Source organism: Anarhichas minor, unplaced genomic scaffold, assembly GCF_050575085.1.
Source record: "Anarhichas minor isolate MPS153535 unplaced genomic scaffold, ASM5057508v1 ptg000040l, whole genome shotgun sequence".
In the NCBI taxonomy this organism is placed as follows: domain Eukaryota; kingdom Metazoa; phylum Chordata; class Actinopteri; order Perciformes; family Anarhichadidae; genus Anarhichas; species Anarhichas minor.
The window spans coordinates 2,321,442-2,345,402 of record NW_027466486.1 but is presented as its reverse complement, the minus strand read 5'-3'; the positions used below and the strand labels follow the sequence as shown (position 1 = coordinate 2,345,402).

Here is a 23,961-nt window from a genome sequence, read left to right as displayed (position 1 = left end):
TTTATTCACTCCATCCCTCACAATCCTGCTGTAGTAAAAACTCAATAGCAAACAGAGAATAGTCCCCTAGAAATGCACAATTTACTCCTGTTTGAGTAAAAGTTTCTAAAAACTACAGTGCTCAGCTGTTTTGAGAAAGAACCAAGCCTATTTAAACAAAATAAACTATATATTTGTGAGCCATGAAGAAAGAACCACTGAGCAGACTTAAAGCTATTGTGAGACGGACTAACACATTGCTGGTTTTGGTCTTTTCATGGGACTTGCTCACAACAATCTCTTGTGCGTCGGATATTCACCCATTTTAGGCTTGAAAAGTTTGTAGCTTGCTTTTTATGGGAGTTCGGCAACTGTAGTCTTATAGGTTCACAGTCGGTACAACCGATTTCAAAGGAGACCAAGTTTTGCAGCAAATAAAGCATCGAAACGTCCGTAGAAACCACTTCTGCAGCAGAATCCACTTCTCTGCTGTTGATCTGTACGTTCAGTGTGTTGAAAACAATCTGGACTTTCCTAATAAGCCTCTTCTGGCGGAGCTTCAGAGCACCGAGGAAGCGACAAGGAATTCATGTGTTTACAGAATATACTGAACATTCAGATCAATGGCAAAGAATAGGATTATGCTGCAGGGGTTTCTTTGTGCTTGGATACCTTTTGTTGTGCAGTAACTTTAGTTCACTTTTAGGATCCGTTCTAACTGCTGTTAGTCCAAGAAAAGCAAGTTTTCTGTTAAAGAGCCAAATACAAACTTTTAGAAGCCACCTTTCGCCATACAGGTGGTGAGTGTTTGGTACTGCAAATATTTAGATATATTAGTGAATCAGGTGATGAGGAGAAAATATAAATGTTGATCTTAGGTAGTTAGCTAACAAGGCTAACAGGGTGAGATGATCAAATCAACACTGATCAGTTGTGTGAGCAGCTAAATCATCAGCTTCCGGCTGAATCAGCACAGAAATTAACCACGTCAAACACTATTTTCTCAGACAGCCACATCTTCAGTTCAGAAACACAATCTGACAATCGCAGTCACAGTTGCCCGAGACCTCAGGACCCCTCCATCGTGGCCCCCAGAGGGGACATTACATCAGAATATGAAATCCCCCCCTACTGTATAAAGAAAAACACTGCATTTTGTGATATAGCCTTGCCTGCAGTATATGAAGGCTATTTTTAAAAACCATCACTTCTTAGCTCCTCAATGCATAGCGCAGATGATAGTCGTAGTGTATAATGTATCCTCGGGTGACACGATTAAGTCTCGGCAAGAAACCGCACTGAGAACTCGTCCACATTTGGTCAGAGGGGCGGCTTTGGACGGCTTGTAACCGTATAGCCTCCAGGGCGGCCCCTGCTTCATTGTGGAATGCGCTGAGTTTACTACTTCAGCCTGCGGGCCTCACTTAAGCACACGCAAGCATGGAGATACGGTATGCAGACAAACACATTGTAGCGTCGTCTAAATATGCACAAGCGTTCACACGCGTATCCTCTTCTTACAGGAACAGACCGTGTAACTGTAACCGTGTAGCTCGCCTTGCAAAAAATCCTCATCACCGCCTGTGGCCAGCAAAGGCTTGGACGGCCTCCCAAAGGCGTTCTCACATGGCCAGCCGTCTACACATTTTACTACTCATCCCAAAGTGACTTCTCCAGTCTGTAAAACGCTGCCACGGCAGTAGGCACGGACATGGATACTCTCAGGCCATCTAGGACACAGCTCGTCTCCTCCTAAAGAATAAAGCTGTTCATTCAGACTGTTTCACAGCCTGTGAACGGCGCAGGCAGCCATTTATGAATACGTTGACGTGGCTTGGCTGACATCATGACAGATTGACAAAAAGAAAGAAAATAGATGCTTCGATTTTATGCGCAGACGGTCTAAAAATACCTGATTTGGCATGGAAACCTCAAGCTGAGGAGGAAGCTCGTACCAAACCAGCAGGTTTTTTCTCTCTGTGTGCATCTATCACATCATGTATTTATCTTTATCTCTCCCTCTCTCTCTCCCTCTCTCTCCCAGTGTTTCCCACTCTGTCACACAAGCCCGTCTCCAAACCAAATCAAGAGGCTCGAGAGTCCCACGAGCTCTTCCCTGTCGTTCCTTCCCTTTTGTTGAGCTCTCCAATTATAGCCTCGTTCAAAGACCGGACTCTCAGACAAAGAGCACTTTATACACTTTAATTTTCCCTTCATTTCTTATCCAAAACGACTCTGAGGCCCGTGAGAATTGACTGGGAGTCTCACATGTTTATTTTCTTCTTCTTTTTTCCTGTGTGAGATGGAGAGCGAGTGGGTGTTCAGAGAAAGAAAGAGTGCATGTTATACTGTACTGTTGTTGTTGTTTTTTGCAGGATGCCTCAAATGAGAAGGAAATCATCCCAATTTCTGGATGGTATAATATCTTTGAAAAGTGTGAATGTCAAAAATAATGATGAGTTTATGTTGTTTATATTATACCTGCTCGCAAATAAATAAATGCAGACTGCATTCATTAATTTGAAAATACTGGCACTTGAATTAGTGTGTTTAATAGGGCTGCAACTAACGATTATTCTCATTTCTATATAATCTTATCAGTTGTTTTGTTTTTTTAAGACAGTGAGGCCACGTCCTCAGTATTTGGGGGATGTGGTGGTTTTAGCCTCCTCTTTCTGCACGTTTGGCCTTATAATGTGTTTGTGTTTTGGTTGCAGATGCACTATTGGAAAAGAGATACGATCTTTAATCTTAACCTTTAATAAATTGATTGAAATTCAACATAAAGTTAGTTTTAATGTGGATCCTTTCTTAGATTAGCTTAGTTTACCCAACTCCATCCCACAACTGAGACAGTAAAAATGATTGTCCATTAATCGGGTATGTGTTTGTTCATCATTTTTCAAGCAAATATGTCAAGTATTTTCAGGTTTCAGCATCTCAAAAGGGATGTTTTCTCTGTTGCATATCATTGAATGTATTTGTGTTTGAGATCAGACAAAACAAGACCTTTGGAAACATCACCTTCTGCTCTCTGAATCTGTGATGGGCATTTTTCCACTACTGCTTGACATTTCCGAAACAATCAATCAATTAAATGAGAAAATACTGGGCAGATGAATCAATAGTGAAAATAATCGCTACTCGCAGCAGCCATAGAAAGAAAGAAATAAAAATCTTGAGTCGAGTGTATACGAGCAAAAATCAAAAGCAAAACGCTTCCACAAATGAATACTTGAGCTAATTCTCATGCATCTGCTGCTGGAAATGAATCGTTGACACTTCAAAAATAGCTTGTGTTTGCAGTTCAGAGTGAGGATTAAACCACACCATCACTTTCAGCGCTGACAATGAGATTCATCAGCCTGAGTATTCTTGGGGTGGCAAACACCTGCACTAATCTAGGCCTGAATGATGTCCTCCATCCATTATACGATGATTAAATCATTACCCCCCCCCCCCCGACCCCCCACCCCCCGTCCCTCAGTCACATCAACGTTATGAACCAGACATTCATCAAGGCCCCGTCTCTGCTATTTTTTTGGCGAGAAAGTGAGTGCTGGGAGGAGCATCCCTGCCACACAGCCAAGCAGCTCCAGAAAGTGGGGCATGATGGGTAAAGACCCAGTGACCCGTCAGGCGTCCGGTCACACACAACCGCCCTGCTGTGGCCGAAGAGAGGCCAAAAAACAAGGCGTGAAATCTCCTGCTACAAAATGATTACAAAAAGCACGATGATGCTTATTTGTGTGTGAAGGCCTTTAGATTTCCCTATAATGTGAGAAAATATATCGTATTCCGGGTGAATCAACCATTTAATGCTGAAGTTTGGAGTCGTTCCTCCTGTGCTTTCAAGCTTCGCATGCGAGTTTCAGGTTGGCGAGACTTTTTTTTTTACAAAACGCCGTTTTGGAAGGAAACCTTTCAGCTGTTCCAGCTCACTGCCACTCCCATCTTTCCTCCGACAGCAATTAAAGCAACCAATCTCACCAAGGCTCCTGTTCAATACCGGCTCCTCCACAAGACGCTGCTTTGAAACTGTCACCACTGTGTGTGTGTGTGTGTGTGTGTGTGTGTCTGTCTGTAACTGACAAAGACCGAGACAGACCAAAAGAAAAAAACCTCTGAAAGACATGAAGACAGCCAGAGAGAGACATAAAGAGGAGTTGAAGGAGAGACGGAGAGTCTAGCCAGAAAGATCTCTTTCGGAAACAGTTTCTTCAGCTTTACATCGGGAGGACACGGCGTGGAAATGGAGTCTGCGCTCTGCCAAAGGTGAATCCCTATTCATGGGCCGCAATTATCATTACATAAGACCTCAATTATTCAGCTGCAGTTCTTTCAGGCTTTCATCTATTAGTCATGGGCAAAAGAGCCCTATCAGCTACACACACACAACCAGTAAACGTCTGAGCCTCCTCCGTGGCCGAGCCCCGTCGGTGTGGCTGAATGGTAAACATCAGGTGTGTGTGTGTGTGTGTGGGTGGGGGGGGTTGTATTACTGCTCTTGTGACACAACTCTGTTTCATATCTGCAGCTGGAGGGAGAAAATCTACAGCTTCTTATGAAATCTTATTCCCGGCGAACAATCCCTCATCAATCTATATCTCCCCCAAGTCGGAGAGCTGGCCTTCCCTCCCCTTCGGGCACCACATTTGTTCTGTTCTCCTTTTTGCTTCCTCCATTGCTGCATTCATCAGTAGGCAACAGAAATTCTATACTACTTTTTTCTCTCCCCCCCCCCCACCCCCCACCCCCACCTTATTGACATTCTGATGAAATGGCCCGGCCATAGATGACAGGCAGCAGATTCCCATTAGCCGGGGCTGCCATGCAGTGTGCTGCTTCCTGAAGACAAGATATACCATGTTTAACCAGGACCCATCAACGGAGGAGCACCTCCACCTTTAGCTGTCTCCTCTCTCACTCTCACACACACACACACACACACACACACACACACACACACACACACACACACACACACACACACACACACACACACACACACACACACACACACACACACACACACACACACACAGACTTGCACTCCATCTTTAATCAGGGCTGACTCAGAAACAGGCCAAACTTCAAACATCATAAGATTAAAAGTGTCTGCGTCTGCCTTTATCTTGACGCCAAATTACCTTGTCAGAGTCCGCTTGGTTGTTCGCTCAAATGAGGTTCCAGATCCCTTTAAACTTAGGGTAGGAAAAAATAAACAGTGTAGCGTTACAACTGCTAATTTTTACAGATCGACACTGGAGTAATTGCTAAATTAACAGTTTCATAAATAGTGGCAAAGGGAATTAGAGGAATTTTGAGGATGTAGAAACATCAAAGGACGGATTTTCACAAGAGGATAGATGAAAAACAACGCAGGCTTCAAAACGAGCTCTTTTAAACATCTCAGAGGATTGACACTCGCAAACCAGAGCGGGAGGGAACATGAAGGATGAAGGAGGGGCGGGGGGTGGGGGGGACGTGCCCCCCCCCACCCCCCGCCCCAACATGTTGGAAGCGAGAGATGCCTGTGTTTCTGCTCACTTTGATCTTCAACATCTATAAGTCAGAACAGAAATTGCAGTTTTTAATCTAGAAGTGAAATAACAATTTGTTTTTCTCAAATGTGATCCCTGACAGCGGCGCCCTGGTAGCTCACTAGAGCGCGTATCAATTAGGCCGAGTCCTCGCCGCAGGTTTGAGTCCAGCTCCTTGCTGCATGTCGTCTCCTCTCTTTCCTGTCCGTCTCTCTCACTATCATAAAGCAGAAATTGGATCCCTGAATAATAGCCATTAAAATATCTCTCAGATTTATTTCAAAAACTATTTTGTATTCAGACTTATTATATAGAGAGTTTGAAGTCTATTTGCATAGTGAGTTTAAAATGTCCATTTTGCACAGAAGAAAATAAGCATCATTACAATAAAGCAGGATAGGACTCAGTTCAGTTTGCTGTTTAGAAAGTAAATGACCATCTACTCATAAAGTCCTGAAGTTGTAATTATTATCGTTAATCTATAAAGACATTATTGAGAACGAAGGCGTTGACAACTTCAAAATAGATTTTTACTTTAAAAGCAATAGATCACTTTTGGAAATACTCTGCTTTGCATTCTGGTGCAGAGTTAGATGAGACGTTTGGTAACATCTGTCGATTGAATATGAAGCTACAGCCAGCAGCTGGTTAGCTTAGCTTAGCATAAAGACTGGACACAGGGGGAAACAGCTAGCCTGGCTCAGTCCAAGGGTAACAAAATCCACCAGCACCAAAAAACTCCATAATTAACATGTTATATCTTGGTTGTTTAATCCGTACAATAACCAAGGTGCTGGTGGATTATGTCATCTTTCCAGTCTTTGTGTCAAGCTAAGCTAAGCTAACGTCTGCTGGCTCTATAGCTTCATATTTAACAGACACATATGAGACTGCCAGAAAGCGAATCAGCAATTTTCAAAATTGCCAAACTAATGCCTTAAGTCACAGGCTCTCAATCCAACAAAGTTTGTTAGAAGAAAAAAAAAATGATAAGCTAATGTTAACAGATCTACAGTGTGAATGGCCCTTTGATGTTGCACGTATCCCCAGGGGTCTTCCTCAAACTGGTAAAAAAATGTGATACAGTTCTCTGTAAAAGAATAATATAAATAGTTTTAACGCATGTAAAACTCATTCCTATAAAATCTCTTCCCCGGAAAACAACCTTCCACACATGCATACCCATGAAACGCAGTAAAGTGAATATTGTTCTGACGAAAATGACAATGAAGGAACAAAAAGACTAGAACAAAAGGAAGTAGTGGGTTATAGGATAGAAGTACAGAAGGGAAATGGGACACTGAGGCCCGTCTACTGGGACTGTATAGAGAGATCAAAGAGAAATCATAGCATTGGAAGTTTTAATTAGGCCTGTCTAAAGCCTCGCTGCCTTCTCTTCCTGAGGTCTCCGACAATGAGAAGAAGACACGTGCCGCCTGTCTGTTGCTGGTTTCAAAGACCTGGCTCATTCTGACACCCACTTAGATATACGGTCCTAGTTCAATGGGAAAGCGAGCAGCATTCATTTCCCACCGGAGCTACTCGTGGTGCAAATGAACGCACGCACTCACGGTGCAGCGACGTGTTGTGGATAAAAATGTCAACCTTAAAAACAGCTGTTTGTTTGTGTAAGCATGTAATCAGCAAGGATATATTTAGAGGAGACACGGCTAGCATGCAGTTTAGGGTGATGGGAGATGAGGCCACGGAGTTTAGGTGGTGGATGGATGGAAATTCATCACTTTTTAGCTTCCGTTGTCGTCGCCGCTACTTGCAGCGTTTCTTTTCCTAAATGCTGTGGACGTGTTGCGTCATGTTAGGTTTGCTTTGTTTGTGTTTTGTCTATCTGCATGTGTCTCAGGGCCACCGTAAATATGTGTTTTAATGTTACCGAAGGCTTTATTAAGATACTGATGTCATATAAAGTGCTCAAATTTGTTTTAAAGTTCCATGAGTCATGATATTAGAGTCGGTGAAGAGAAGATATATTATTATAGTCTGTTTGACAGTCTGACAGAAGTTACAGAATAAACACGCATCAGTCTGGTGTTCAGTGTATTGTTTATCTGTTTTCAGTTTGTTTCAAACTATCTCCCACACATTATCTTTGTGATTTCTCATAGATCTGGCCTGACTTCCTTCTCTTATCTCTACGACTGGAGGTTTTCACAGCCTTGGCTCCTATAATCAATGCTTGTCGTGAGGAAATTTAATCCCATCTAGTCAGGCCCCTTCCTTCCTTCCTTCCTCCTCTTCTCCACACCTGGTCAAGCCTCATCAAATCTGCCAACTATACAGACACAGAAGTCTGGGGGGCTCGGTTCTCATTTTCTTTCTAATACTTTATTCACCTATTCACTTCCACTTGTTTCTACCTTTCTTTATCCGTCTCACTTGCTCTATTCCTCTCATTTTCTCCCGTCTGTCCCGGTTGACGTTTTCCTCTCTTTCAACACACTTTCCACATTCATTTCTTTTCTCTCCGTCTGTTTTTCTCAGACTCTCATGTTGTGTCTCCATCATTATCTTTTTGCACCTTCTTCCCTCTGATGCCGTCTGTTCCTCTCTGCCTCACCATCTCCGTCTCCTCTCCCTCTTCAGCTGTCTCCCTCCTTCTTTATCCGTCTCCCATCTCCTCTCGCTCCCCGCATGTTTCATTTCGCCACCTCCTCCTCCTCCTCCTCCTCCCCGCTGTCCTGTTGTAGCCTAGGTTGGTGGCATGCTGAAGAGCGCTGCTACACGGAGTTGGATGAAATCTAACATGACAGGTTCCACAACTGCAGCAGGGAGGCAAATGTTTTTTTTGGGAGTTTACATCTTGAGGACACCCTCTCATTTCCTTTGACATTGGTCTGACGGGTAGAAAGGTTTTATTCTATATAAATACATGCGGCTAAAAAATAATGCATGATGGGAACAGCCTGCACTACCTGGGCTTTGTCCTGGCACGTCACGTGTCAGCAGCTTTATTTCCTTTTTTACATTTTATGAGAAGACAGAAAATACAAGACAAGACTAACAACATTTACAACCATGTCTGTCCAACATGTCCAATGAGACAATTGTATGGAATCGTCATAATTAGCATATGACTTCTTGCGTTAAAGTCCTTTTTTGTGAGGTCACAGTGACATTGACCTTTGACCACCAAAATCGAATCATGTGTTTTTGTGTCCAGATGAACGTTTGTGCCAAATTTGAAGAAATTCCCTTCAAGCATTCCTGAGATTTCGTAAATTAACTCCTGAGTACGAACACTTGAATAGCCCTTCTTTAAATAGGTCCTAAAAGATGTAAAATGCACTAGTATCTGAATCCAGAGTCATTTTCTTTCCTCCATTCATGCGAGTGAGCTCGAGACCAAGGCTGGACTCAGGGCTGGGAGGCGGGGCCCATAGAGCAAACGCTAGTGCGTTTGCTCTATGGGCCCCATAAGGCAGAAGGTCCATGTAATTCAATCTGAATTTTACACTTGGAAGTCAAACCTATTTTGCTTCATGTGCCACTTAGCATCTTTTAAAGGAACGAATGGAGCGCTCTATTCAGTTTTCTTTGTACATCCATGGACTAACCCTGCGGACATTATCAGAAGATATGACATTTAGAAAGTCATTATACAAATTTAAAAGAGAACTGTTACGTATGTTGTCCTAATAAATGTCAGTTCACTTTTTCAGTTTAGATCGATATAATACTAACCAAGTTTACTTTGAAGTTAACTTTTCTCTGACTGACAGCTTTGGTTGAATCTTATTTTGTTTGTAACTAGACTACAAGTACAAACTTGTTATTATTTCAGAAAAATTGCAATTAAATAGAACTGGTTCAGCCCTGTGATTAATCATTTAAGCAATTCGTGTTTTTTAAATGTGCTGCTTGCTCTGTTATACAGTATATCATTGAGAAACTCATTTTAAGACGTCACCTTGGGCTATGGAAACTATTGTTTTCTGACATTTCAAAGACAAAAAGTATAAACACAGATTACTCCGTAATGAATATTAATCCATACAGCTGCAGCTTGAAAATACTTCAGATACATCAGTGTCAACCATAAAATATTCAGCAGAATATGCATGTTACTGTGATCACGATGCACTCCATTACGTGAACATAACCAGTTGGAACAGGTTTGACGCCTCAGCCGTCGCCACCGTGGCACTCTGAGGGACGTCAGTTCAGAGTTCTCAATCCAAATCACAATTACAGGTTGAGACAGAAGTAGGCCAACATCTACAAAGAGGGGAAGGCACATACGGATGCACTGCAGAGGGTTTAAATAATAAATATGAACAGTGGTGGGGTGAAAAGAGATGAAATGATATTAGAACCATTAAAATGAAAAGTCTGAGATTAAGGGGAGGAGGATGGAGAGAAAAAAGAAAGAATGGAAAAAAATCCGAGAAAGGTTGCTTGAAAATAGGCTGGGAGAGATAAAGCCAAGAGGAAAAAAATGCGGGGAGGGGGGAAAAAAGAGCGAAAGCGAGCCAGGAACAAGGGCCCCCGACACGATAAGAGGCAGAAGAACATGAAAAGAAGAAAAGGAGAGGGAAATGAAAGGGGCGATAGTGGAGGAGATTAGGTTGAGTGTTGTAAAGAGAAAGAGGTCCCGGAGGCCTTGGCAGAGCTGTGATCCAAGCAGCGTAACCTCTTCATCTTTCGCCAGCTCCCTCAACATGACAGCTCTACCCATCTCTAGGACCCCAGAGGGGCAGCATGGGCACATTTGTTTGCCAAACTGACCCTACATGCCCCCCCTACCCACCCTCCACCTCCATCACCAGGCCTCTGGCATATCTGGCCTTCTCACATCCACGTGGGCCCAAGGTTGGCCGGCAGCTAGCACGGGTCCAGATCAAAACCACTGCATTGACAATGTGCAATAAATGTACCAGAATCTGTCATTTAATAGTTATTTACAGCTAAAGTCACAAACAGGGACACACACCAACCCACATATACAGATTTGATATTCAAGCACTAAAGGCTTCTTGAGTCCTTAGCTGCATTAGATGATTGTTTTGGCCACTTGGATGCACACAAGTTGTAAACACAACTTCGACATATTTTCAACTTATAAAGCTTTTGTGGTGAACATGATAGCAAACAGCTGCACATCCAGCAGTTACAGAGCTAGTTACTTACTTTGTCTGTCTGTTGTTTGGTGCTGAACTGGTAGCATATAGTGGAATTTTTGAGATGTTTCACTGAAAGTCTGCTGCTGGAAATGACGCTGGTGGGGGTTTCGAAACAATCAAAACCGAAAAATGCTAAAACTCTTTATGGAGCTGTGGAGAACTGCAGAGTCGGGTGATTATTGTCTGTGCGGTCATAACTATGAGTGCACACTTACACTTTGCACAAAGTCCATTGACCCATAAATATTGATTAGTGCAGCTTAATAAAAACCCTTTTTTCTGAAAGAAGTCAAACTATTTTGAAGGGCTGTAAATCAATGACTTTTTTCTTTTAAAAGATACAAAACTTTCTAGAAAATTCTTGAAACAAGTTGATTTCGATTGGAAAAAGGTTGATAAACTTGCATTATTATATTATTATAACAAAATAAGGATCCTGAGACTAAATTATGTACAGAAATACTGAGATAAAATAAAATGAAAGAGAGAATAGACTTAAAGATGGTAGGTGGAAAACAAAATGACAAAACCATAAGATGAATAGAAATCCAACTAAATATATTGATAAAAGCTAAGGCTAAGACAAGAATAGTTTCCTGGATTTGGGCATCCTCCTCCTGTTCCGCAGAGCTCTCGGCTGACCTTTAACCTCAGCTTGTTTACGCCGCCCTGTGGCTTCTGCTTACGTCTTCCTGTCAAGATGCCATGAACATCATCCCGTGCTCAACGTCTCCTGCCACTATTTGTATTGTGCTGTCTGCCAAAATCCTCAGGGCTGGAAGTTATCAGACAGCACTCCCCCCGCTGTGAGTGCAAATGGGGAGGGATTGCTGCGCTATTACCACATTCATTTCTCAACCTCTTAAGGGATGTGGCACACTCTGCATGAAAGGACCCCTCCTTATGCACCCAGCATTTCCAGTTTGATGTAAATATGATCATCCAGGAGAGCACGGAACGCCCGGAGAGTGACTCTCACGCTGCTGCAGAGCGTACACTAAGTCGCCTAATAAGTCTGCCACTCGAGTATCAACAGGGAGGATTAGGAGGAACACAAAAGATCCATTTCCTCTCCTGGGTGAAACCTTTTCTCCCACCGGTACAGATGCATCAGGGAGAAATAACACACACACACACACACACACACACACATAAGCATCCGATATGTGTCGAGCATTTGGCTAGCTCGTGCCTCGGAGATTGAATTTTCCGCTGGGGGAAGCAAAGTCGAGACAGACTGAGAAAAAGAAGAAGTCGAGGGTTGCAAAATAAGGATTTCCCTCGACTGATTACGAGTCTTTCTGCACTGAGATTCATCTTCTATCTCTCTAAGACACACCATCACACAATCTCACCAAAGCGCCATGAACGCCACTAATCAGCAACCGGCTTCTAGGACGGGAGATGTTGCTCAGCAAATACACAGAATCCATGATATGGATATCTGAAACCAGACATCCCATCTAAATATAGAAAACCACATTGCAAATAAAAGTAAGATCATCTCAGAAATGTAGCTGGCTCTGTAAAGGTCCTTGCAAAGCGAGAGCCGCTGCCTAAGTTAATTTAGCTCTGAAACACAAATCAAGCGATTTTTGAAAACAGCTGATACATGAATGTTAAGATCCATGTCTGCTTTTGCACCACAGAGCTGCTGCCCCAACAGGAAAATACTGAGAAACAAAGGAGGAGGAGGAGGAGGGGGCATGGGAAAAGGGATGAAGGGTGGGGGTGACGTGCAGGAAGAGGATAGAGAAGAGTAGTGAGGAACTACTGATGCATTCTGGCGCATTTTTTGCTGCAGCACCCTGGGAAAAACATGGAGAAGTGAGTCCCCCCCCCCCTAAAGGAGGTCCCCTGAGCTGCCCGCAGAGCATGCTGGTCTGGCCTGACACGCGGAGAGGAGAGGAGAGGCCCTGGGACTTTGGAGAGTGTACAGAGTAAAACGACAGCGAGAATCGGTTCAGGCTGTTTCGACAGAAAGAACACCCCCACTGCAGAGATGGAGAGAGGAGGCTGCTACAAGCCTGATAATCAAGGACGGGAGAAAGAAAAGAAGAAGAAAACACTTTGTGATATACAGCTGAACTACGCGAGGAGCCACTGACTTCTTGGACTTGGGAACCCACGGTTTTGTCAATTCCACAAAACAGAAAAAAAAAAAAGAAATCCTTAAATGCTAGAAATCTGCACGGATGCACCAACTCATGACGGGACAGCACTTGTCTGGAGTCAAAGGGCAAATAGAGGAGGGTGTCAGCTGAAGCTCTGTCAGGGGTTCACAGCACTAATGTGTGTGTCACCGACCGACTGACTGACTGACTGGACCAGATGAGAACAGTGATGGATTAGACAGGACTGACAAAAACAGAGAAGTATTTTCTATCTAGAGGATGGATAAAGGTTAGAAGAACATCTCTTCCATCCCTCCTTTTCTTAGCCTGTTAGTCATATGAAGGAACATACAATAATCACAAATGAAGGCACATGCTAATGATTATTTTGTTACCGATTCAGAAAACAATGAGTTCAAGGTAACAAATCAGTGCTGAGACAAACAACCATTTTCATTATCGATTAATCCAGAGCTGAATCAGCTGAATGAACTCGATTAACCAATTAGTCAATTGCTTCTTAAATGAAAGGATTTACTTATTCTCTTGGTCTTGTATGACTTTGAATTGAATTAATTTAATATATTTAATTGTTGGCTGTACAAAAAAATGGAAAAGAATTGTCAAACAAAAGTTCTCAAAACATAAAAGGTTGAAAATGCTTTTTTTTTCATGAATTCAGGAAATCTCCACATTTGCTGGAACTACAAAACATTTGTGATTGAAAAATGACTTAAATGGTTAATTGATTATGAAATCGCCCGTGATACTAGATCATTCATTTCTAATTCAATGATATCAAATAGGCAAGAAAGGCTGGAAATCCTCACATCTGAGAAGCTGGAACCGGCAAATATTTCACATTGTTGCTTGATAAATGAGCTACGGGGACAATCGTTCATCAAAACTGTTGCAGATACAATTTCTGTCAACAAAGAAAAAGAGAAGCGTGTCACAACCAGTAATCATACGGAGAAGGTGGCACAGTACCGTCATGCTGTTTGAATGGCAGGCGATCAGCAGTGAGCACCAGAGATGCCACCACCATAAGTGAAAGGGGAGGATGAAGATTATCATTTTATAGAAAAGTAAGCAGACTTTCATTTATTTTTTTTAAAAAGATCCTCATTCGAATTCATACATTCAGCTTTACTGACTCTCAGCCTTCAGGGTTGCTCAGTGAAGCATTTCGTATATCGGTCAGACATCAAGTGCTGTTAGCCGAATTCCCACATTCTACATTTGAACATTAGCAAACACACTCTCATATGCTTTTCTATTATTGTTTCAGGCATGAAAAATAAGACGACGGCAGGTTTAAAAATAAATAAACAAAGCCGACAGCTTCTCTCATCTCCTTTAAAACCCCACTCGCTGTGCATTTCGGTGCAACCTTAGCTCCTCTCGCTGTGAGCTGTATCGATTACTAGTCTCGACGCTGCTGCACTGTGCATGGTGGAAGGTGCTGTGGAGCGGCACTGACCTTTATCAAAGTATGCAGATGCTGGATGTAGGTGCAGGGGCAGCGAGGGGCACCTCCACTGGCACCCCAGACCGTCCACCCCTTCAGAGATGAAATGAGAGCAGCGACCTGTATTGAACGCACCACTCTTCATCTCTCTTTCATGTGCATCCAAAACTACGTGCAAACAGAGCGAACTGCTGTGTGGAGACGCAGGTAGTAGAGAGATAGTCCCGATGAGAGCGGAGACTATTAGTTGATTATTAGGTTGAGGTTATTGACAGAAAAATAATCTGCAACTATTTTGATAGTCGATTTGATGGTTTAGGTTATTTATTGGAAAAAATAGTAAAAGATCTGCTGCTTTTTGCCATATGTAAAAAAAGTAAACTGAAAAAAAAATGAAATTTACTGAGTGAAACAAAACAAAAATAAACCGAAGCTTTAGGTTTTGGACTGTTGATCAGATAAAACAAGCTACTTGAAGAAGAAGTGTTGGGGGACTAACAATTGCTATTTTCTTTCCTCTTTTTTTTTAAGTCAAAATGAAAGCAGCAAAGGTGAAAATATTCTTACTTGTAACATAAGTTAAAATGACACAGGAGTCAAAACAGAATCAAAACGTCTCCATAGACGTTGCATGACAGCTCCCAGCAGGCCGCACTTCGTCGCTGCTCTGGTGTGTTTTTTCGGTGTTAGTTCCCTTGTATCGGTAAAGCTCCCACAATGCTAAATCCTACATTTCCCACAATGCAACTCGAAAGCATCTGCTGCCTGATAAGCACCCATGTCCTCCAAACACTACACCTCCAGTTTGTAATACAACATCGACATCGCAGCCAATAAAAAGTTCCCACATTATCCTACTCGTCACCTCCAGGAGGACAACGAGTCCCTATTTACAGCACATCTGATATGACTGAAGGCGGCATCAGAGTACTTGAGCCGTCTACTCACAAACCAGCTCACACTAATTAAAGAAACGCATCTAATACCACTGAGGTTTCAGGCTGGAAGCAGCTCCCTTTACCCTGCAGTTGGTTCAGTGTTCAATATGAATTCTGGGAGGATCTGGGTTTTGTTTGTGTTTCGCATTAGAGCTTTAGGATAATAATCAATCAGCAGGTCAAAATTAAGAAAATAGGGTTTAAACCTTTCGAAAATGAACAGAAATATCCTCCGGAGCTGAATACAGTTTTGAATGTTATAAATGCTGATGCATGTATTTTGGGGAAAAGATCCCTAAAATGCAACATTCAGTATCTCTGGAGGATCCAGTCTGTGAAAGTATAACCATTTTAAATAATTCACTTAAATTAACTCAGTTTACAAACAAAAGTGTTTACAGTTTGCTCCATCATTCATCGTGTAGGAACAGGCCCCACGCCATCTTTTCTTCGGAATAAAACTGAATGATAAAACTGTGACGTGTTTATTTGTTAAAACATTGTTGCTAAACGCTTCGACAGTCAAGTGGGTCAAACTGATGCACTTACCTCCACCTTAACTCTATTAGGCTGGAGACACTGTCAAAAGTTTGGGAAGCCTGAATATATGATCCTCAGTCAGATTTACACACAAACACTCGGGGGGAGGCTCGGAGCTGGCGACACGCCCTGCACTGAATCCTGTTATAAATAAGCTTTAACTTAATTGCATTCCCCCAACTGGGAGGAACAAACGCAGGGCCAGCATATTTATTGCCACTCAACCCAGGTGTGTGAGTTAGTGTGTGTGTGTGTGTGTGTGTGTGTGTGGATGTGTATGTATTTCTGTACAATATTTGTAACCACGAGCTAAAGTGCAAAAGCCACAATGAGTTTGCTAATAAATGTTCTCATGAATCTTCCAGTGGATGTGTTAGACCTGTGTTTTTAAGTGTGATAACAGACTGGTCTGATATCATAGCAGAGGGAAAGACGTTAGTGGTACGGAAAGCTATTTCATGCCATTTTACAGCCAGTAATTCTTACTAAGGATGCTTTTACTAACTTAAACCAATCAGATTTTGCCACAATCTCCAGGGGCCAATCATATCGTGGCTGTCAAACTTAAAATAAAAACAGTTCAGTGCTCAACGTTCCTTCCACTCAGCTGATCCGAAGTCCCGCTCCACATCCCATCATCCAGATGTTTAGCTAACGCTCTTTAACTCTTTTCCTCTCCATCGGGGGGGGGGGGGTATTCCTGTAGTAACCGTGGTAACCATTACTACCCCCCCCAAATATGACTACATCACTTTGTGGTCTAGTCTCCACAATTGTGACTTTATTGTGCACCATCTTATGGATTTGTTTAGCTGTACTTTGTGTTTAATGCTAATTAGCAAACTAAGATGGTAAATTTGGTCAATATTGCACCTGCTGAACGTCAACATGTTAGCATCGTCATTGTGAGCGTGTTAACATGCTGATGTCAGCATTAAGCTAAGTGCACCGCTGTGCCTGTGTACTGTGTTAATATGTAACATAGACGTCAGCTAAATGTTCACTTGTAGACCATATTTTGCCAGGTTTTAACAAAGACGTCTACACATGTTTTGACGTCTGCAAGTCACCAAATCATTACGTCGTGCTTTTCTTAAGTTGAAACAACTGGAATAATTTGGTTTTTAATTCAATTGTCTGTCAAAATCTCAGACCTGATCGCATCACAAAACTGTCCAAAAAAAGAGCCACGTGTGAGTCAGTTTGACTTTTGTTTACAAGCCCTGGTTTACTTGTAACTTGACGTAAACTGTAATTAAGCAAATACAAAAATACTACAAAACAAAAAAAGAAAACAAAGCACCCTGAGGCACAGTAAAAAATACAGAGACGCATTCCAATTATTGAGAGAACAGAAAGTACGAGGCTCGCATGAATAAAACAAGTGCAGCGTTGAATAGGATTAGCTGAGCTTGAGATTGTCCTGGCTGCAGGGGGGGGGGGGGGGGGGAGGAGTAAGGGAAGTGCTGGCAGGGGGAAAGCTGAGTGGTCAGCAGGATGAGGACCAGTGTGGACATGTGCCCCGTCAATCATGACGTCCAGAGGGGCGACAGCTATACATTCAAGAGATATTAAGGCAAAAGGTCGGGATGAGGGCTGTGTGAGCTGGAGGAGGTGTGGCACAGATAGCAGAGGAAAGGGTAAATCCGTGCATCGTATCATGAGCAGAATGCAACCCCCTGCGTGATGCTATTTATAAAAACACAAGGCAGGTTTACAAGCACAGGAGAGTCATGCTCATACAGGCGTGACCACAGTGGCAATTACTTTAGCGGATTCCGGTCTGTCCGCTGCACACCACTCATTTGTTTATGAATCCATCAGCGCCTAGTTAAACACCCAGCGTCTCCAGGGATGGAGCTTCTCCACCTAGCAGCTGTGTTATCTTCTCCGGGTCAAAAGGAAACAGCAGCCGGCAACCTCAAGCCATTTAATATTCTCAGAAGCAAACCGGCTCTATACCTGTGGTTACCAACGTGGGGGGTCGGGACCCCTTAAAAGGGTCTCTATATAAATCTAAGTGGTCAAAGAAGGGTTAAAAATGTTTATTTATAAGTGACGTTTTAGGCTGCGACTAAAAATAATTTCTGTTACTGATTAATCTGCTGACTATTTTCTAGATTAATCTTTTTTTTCTGTAAAATGTTAGAAATGTCCATGATGACGACTTCATATGTCTCATTTTGTCCAAACAACAGTCCCCGGGACATTCAGTTTACAACCATAGTGGACCAAGGAAACCAGCAAGCTGCAACCAGATAGTCTTGCCTTCTTTTTTTTAATAACCCAAAACAATTGTCAGAATAGCTGTTGATCAACTGATAGATTGAACAAGTCATAATTGTAGCCTCAGTACTCTTTCACACAAACCAAATACTGGATATTTGCAAAACTTGAAACCTTAAAAAATGTCTTCAAATCAATCACTCACGTTATGCTGATAGCACAAGTCGATTCATCAATAAGTCGTTTGATCGAAAAATAAACAGCAACAATTTTGATCATCAATTCATCATTTAATTCAGCCTCTCAGATGTAGGAATTTGCCGTTTTTGACTGTTTTATTGTAAATTAAATAGCTTTGGGTTCTGGACTGTTGGTCTGACAAAACAAGCTATTTGAATACGTCACCTTGAGCTGTGGGAAATTATTAGGAGCATTTTTCGCTGTTTTCTGACATTTTGATGTTCTAAAACAATAAGTTAACCAAAAGAATAATTGCCACATTAAGCGATAGAAATCAAGTAATTGTCCCCAGAAAAAAACTACTACAGAGAAATACTGGTCCAAACCAGCACAAGTAAGTACTCTTTAACTTGTGTCCCTGCATAGTTTTGACCAGCACTAAGTGTAGATTTAAGAAGCGTGATGAGGTTCATATCCGTTAGCTCAGAGCAGAGGCAGTGCCACCAAGAAAATTATTAAACGTCATGCTTCGTGCTGAGAACTATTGTCTGGCTAAGTATCTCTGGTTGATAACAATGGGCCCAAAGTGTGTCAAAGGAGATTGAGAGTCAATGCCTCGTAAAACATGGCGAGAGAAAAGGAAGAGCATGAGAGCTGAAGCATTATGTGGTCTAATTGTCCTAACGGACATGAGAGAAAACCCTTGCCCTTTAGACAGGGAGCACACCCTGCCCTCATTTAGCCGTCACAATTATCGCTGAATTAGCAGCAGGAAGGAAAACTGCTTCAACCGTGTGCCGAGGAGGGAATCCTTCTGTTATTTCAACATTTATGCAAAATGGAAATAAACACAACATTTCCATTGTCAATTTCAGTTGGAATATGAATGTGAAAACAACGGAGGCAAATAAATTCTGTATTTTTTCATGTCGCGAGCAGGAAAACGACCCTGAGGAGAGCTTTCAAGGCAGCGGAAGAAACATCATTGTAATTATGCCTTTTAGCGAATATTCTAAACATTCATCCCTTTTGTTTTGTGTATGGAAATGTTCTCATGAATCTTCTAGTATGCTTCTGGATGAAGCTGTCACTTCCACTGCTCCTCTTTGTCTTTTTTATGGATGCACACAGAATCAAATTCATCACTATCAGAGTGTAATTATGGAAATTTCTGGAGATTTGTTGGGAGTTCTGTAACAGCAGTCTGCCGTTTCTACAAAAAGATCCAGAAGCCTCTGAAGGGGGATGGAAAGATTTTCATATTAATACCCGAGCGTGTTCATGCATATGAACAATTTCCATTGTTTTAACTGCTTACTGCTGAATAATGTCCTGTATGTTTAGATATATCTATCATTACTCTATAGTTAGTGCATTAATCAGAGCTGACTGTGTGAGTTTAGCTTAATATCCACAATATGTCTTGTGCCGTCCCTCTGCAGTTCCCTCCACATCTTGCTCGTTGGTGCCCCCTGCGTGTCAGTGTGCACATACCGTACATCAACGAGACCCTTTCCTTGACATTTATTCTACAAGCGGTGATTCTGACACTTATTATTCAGTCATCATATTTTTTGTTCTTTGTAAGCACACGGCCTCTTCTTTGCAATGTCCCTGAAAATGTCAGTGTTTACATTTACAACTGATTTAAAAACAATATGATTTCAGCTCTTGCTAAAAATAGCAGCAAAGAGCACACAGTACGACCTTCGGCTCGCCCTTTAACCTCCGTCATGCATGAGAGAGGTTTGTTTATAGAGAAGGATATAGATGATACTCAGCCTAAGTCTACCGCATACTGCTGCTGGTTTGAGTTGGTTTAAAGGAATAGTTTGATATTTTGGGAAATACACTGATTTGCTTTCTTGCTCAGAGTTTGACGAGGAGATTGATGCCACTGATGACAGTGGTAGTTTTCTTTTAGAGCACTTATTATTTCGACATGCATTCTGATTGATTGATTGCTGATGTTATCAATTCAGCAAAACATTTCTATTGAATGTTCTGAGGCAATTATTGAATTATTAATTGCCACATAAAGTCAGATTCTTCTCCCAGATCGCTTCAACTGCAGTTCTTCCGGTTTTATTGAGACTTTCTGAAGCGATAACTATTTGACCATGAAGTCAGATTCTTCTCCCAGATCACCAAGAGCATGCATCAGCTCACAGCATGTGAGCGGTGCTGCACTGTAAGAACATCTAACTCGCAGCACGATGCGCAACACAATGAGCAGATCGATAGACCAGCATTCCCTCACAATGCCAACAACATCACCGCAGTCTCATAATAACAGTCCGTCTCCACATCTCTCCCCTCTACTCCCCTGGCAGCCTTCAGGCCTGGCCCATAAAGCATCTCTCACATAAATCAAGCAAAACCCTGAGAGCTCAGCGGGCCCCAAGAGCATGCTGATCACCCCGACACTCATTCTCCCTGCTGCCGGTCTCCTGGGCTGCCTCAGCCCTCAGGAACCCGCACCCCCGGAGCACGGACCCTGCCAGTGAGCCACAGCACGGCTGAGAGGGTCCGTGGGGGAAGAGAATGTCACAGAGGCATGTCACTTTGATTCAGTGCCTGCAGACCAATGTGTGAGATGCAAGCGGATGCAAGCTGTGAAATAAACAAATCAATATTTCTCAGGCACACATTCCAGTATCCCAGAGCACTGCCTTACATGCACGGGACAAAAAGCTGTAGTATCATTCAATACACGGCCCCGTTGCTATTTTGTGCTACAATACAGTATGAAGCTGTTTTTGCAACTGTGCCAAATATGCCCACTCCGTTGTAAGCCTGTGTTTTGTAGTGCAGTTTTGTACACAGATGGTACAGCTGGCAAGGCTGCATAACAAGCGCAATGCACATGAAACATCCCTATTACTCTCATAGATGCTTACTACCAAAGCTTTGTCAGCACGACTGCACCCACAAGGAATCAAATCTCCAGTAAAAGACTGCCATGTACTGATTATTACATGGGACTGAGCCTGGCCTTTGACCTTTGTTGTTGTAATGTTCTCTCTCTCTCTCTTTGCTACGCTGCTCCTATTCTTCCATGCTGCTTTCTTTCAATTGAAGCAGACACGACACAGAAACAATAACAAGAAAAAGAGCAAAAATTCAGAGTTCCACAAAACAAAAGCGGCAGGGATTACAGATGCAAGGAGGTGTTACTTAAGGACTTCCTGTTTCCACAGTTGCGTGACAAATCCCAAAGTTGAATCCCTATTGCATGCGACGCACACAGAGCTGCTACCAAAACGCTCTGATGAGAGCAAAATCTCTCGACAGGAAAACAAGGGGATGTAGAGTGCACGCTCAGATGAGAGGGTACGCTGTCTAACCATGTGAAGAAAAGAAGCGTTTAAAATTCACAGTGATGAGTGCAAATAGCACATGAATAGGTTACCAAAGTATGTTCTAAATTAAATAATGTCAAGAGGCAAAGAAGACGAGATATTTGTATCAAAAGCAAAACCCTGAATAAGGAGCAAGTCTGGCAGATTACTGAATAGCTTTGAAGCTAGCGTTCATATCTCATATACTGTAGCTATCATTTCTTGACAGGTTTATCAACTTCAAAGTGCAATTAAAAAATAAAATACAATCAATGGGATGTAAAAATAATCATGCAAAGAAAATAACGTATTACTGATGCAATAACCTTGGTTGATTAAAATTCGACAATAATAAATCAGCAACAACCGTGAGAAAAAAAGAAAAGAGTAGCTGTCTTACCAAGTCTCGTCGTTTTTGAATTCAAGCTCTCCGTAGGTGTCTTCAAAGTCCTCCCCTCCTCCTTTGGCGAGTCCTTCCAAGCTGCGATAAGGCACAATGACCGTCCCCCTTGCTCCAGAAGTCCTCAGCACCTTCACCTCCATAATACCCATGCTCTCACTGACGTGCACCGAGTTGCTCTCAAAGGTGAAGATGCCCGAATGATCGTCGTCCAGAATGGTCACGGTGGCCACAGTGGGGAAGCCCAGCATCGCATTTGGGTACGGGAGACTGTTGGGGGACAGCACCTCGTCCTCCGTCTCCAGGACACGCAGATTACTGAGCCGCACGAAAAAGTGCTCGTCCTCTTCAAAGATGTCGTCGTCTATGATGCCAATGTTTATCTCCCTGATCATCTCTCCTGGTTTGAACACGACTGTACCCTCTGAGAACTCGTAGTCTGCCCCAGCGTTAGCCGAGCCGTCCTCCGTCTTATAATCCACGTAGATCGTCTTGTTGATGTCGCCACCCTTTCTGATGATGCTCAGAATGGCGGCGCCACAGTTCTCGAGGCACTGGTAGACGGCAGGCTCAAATGCAATTCGAGACACGTACTCATCTGGCTCCTCCACATGCACCTCCTGCACGCTGACGCTCCTCTTCGCCTGCTCTGCGACGTGTTTCTTCAGGATGTTTCCAGCGCCTGTCATCATGCGTGTAGCTTGGATGCGGTAGAAGGCACGGCTCTTTTGCTGGTGCGAGAGAGCGTAGTAGTTGGCCATCTCGACCAGCTGATCCAACTCTTTCTCAGGGTGCTTCTGCTTCAGGTCTTTCAAGATGCGGATCATGTCGCGCCGGGACTCGTCCACCTCTTTGCTCTCGATCAGACCAACAAGATTGCTTGCCGCTCCTCCGTCCATGAAGTGAGAGTTGACCATCTTGCCGTCCATCTCAATCCCCTTGGAGCGCTCTCCCTCCGTCTCGATGATGACACCTCTGTGTTTGTCGGTGCGATACTTCTTGTGCATGAACTTGTAGAAGAGCAGCCGTCTGTCTGCTATCCACGCAAGAAATACACATATGGGGAAGAAGGCCAGTGTGACTAGACCCTCCCAGACCTGGACTACATTGGGAGAAAACACAGCCAGAATCATGTAGAGCCAGATGTAAGCAAAGACGCTCCAGCCCGCAGTGACAAAGAACACTCTGAGGTGTTTGATCTTGCGTACCTCTCCTTGGGGAATGACAGACACACAGAGGCCAATGATGACAAACATATTGAAGGCTGCGCTGCCGACAATTGTGGCGGGCCCGAGGACGCCAGGTTTGAATCCATGTCCACAAACCTCAATCAAAGAGAGCAGAATCTCAGGGGCGGACGACCCCAAGGCCATGAGGGTGAGGTTCGAGACCGTTTCATTCCACACCCGAATCGTGGTGGTGATTGTTTCCCCATTGGGCCTTTTGATGACAAGTTCCCTCTCTTGGGAGGTGATGACCTCAATGGCCGCCATGAAGCGGTCGGCAATGATGGACACTCCGAGAAACATGTAGATCATGGCAACAAAATACACAATGACCCGTGCGATCTTGTCTCCCATGGAGGGATCCTCGGGATACCAGATGGGCAGGATGATCCCCGGTTTACACTTGGAGTTTCCCGCGCAGGTGCCATTGCTGGGGGTTAGCAGAGGGCTCGGAGTGGTCCGGGCCTCTGTACAAAGGAAGGCTACAGCCACAGAGACCAGCCCCAACCAGAGGCAGACTGACGACCCCGGCTTTACAGGCCTTGAACCCTCCATGCACCCTCCTTCGTCTCAAGGGTCCTTACCACACTGACAGTCCCCCTGGGATCCAGCACTGGGCTGTGCTTTTTCTCCACCCACCACCTGAACACAACAGAGAAACAACAGAGATGGTATTGATGTTATACTGTTTATATTTACTTTTTAAAAGACAAAAGACACAAAGAGTTTACTCTCAGATGATAGACAGGTTTCAGACAGGGAGAACGATGGTAACACAATTGCTTCATGTTCGTTTGCATCTTTTTACTAGATAGATGAAAGCATCTTGATAATACTTGTTAATTATGTATTAATCATAATAACT

The 23,961-nt window shown here is 43.1% G+C and overlaps 1 protein-coding gene across 11 annotated transcripts in view; it reads right to left on the bottom strand.

Annotated features, from left to right (window-relative positions):
• slc8a3 (solute carrier family 8 member 3) overlaps window positions 1-23,465 on the bottom strand; it is a 90,449-nt gene extending 66,984 nt beyond the window's left edge. For all 11 annotated transcript variants that reach the window (XM_076108524.1, XM_076108520.1, XM_076108522.1 and 8 more), the window contains exon 1: window positions 21,871-23,465. In XM_076108524.1, coding sequence (XP_075964639.1) covers window positions 21,871-23,450 — 1,580 coding nt within the window. In that variant the 5' untranslated portion in view covers window positions 23,451-23,465. The remainder of the gene's footprint in view (window positions 1-21,870) is intronic.
• Between the last annotated feature and the right edge of the window lie 496 nt (window positions 23,466-23,961).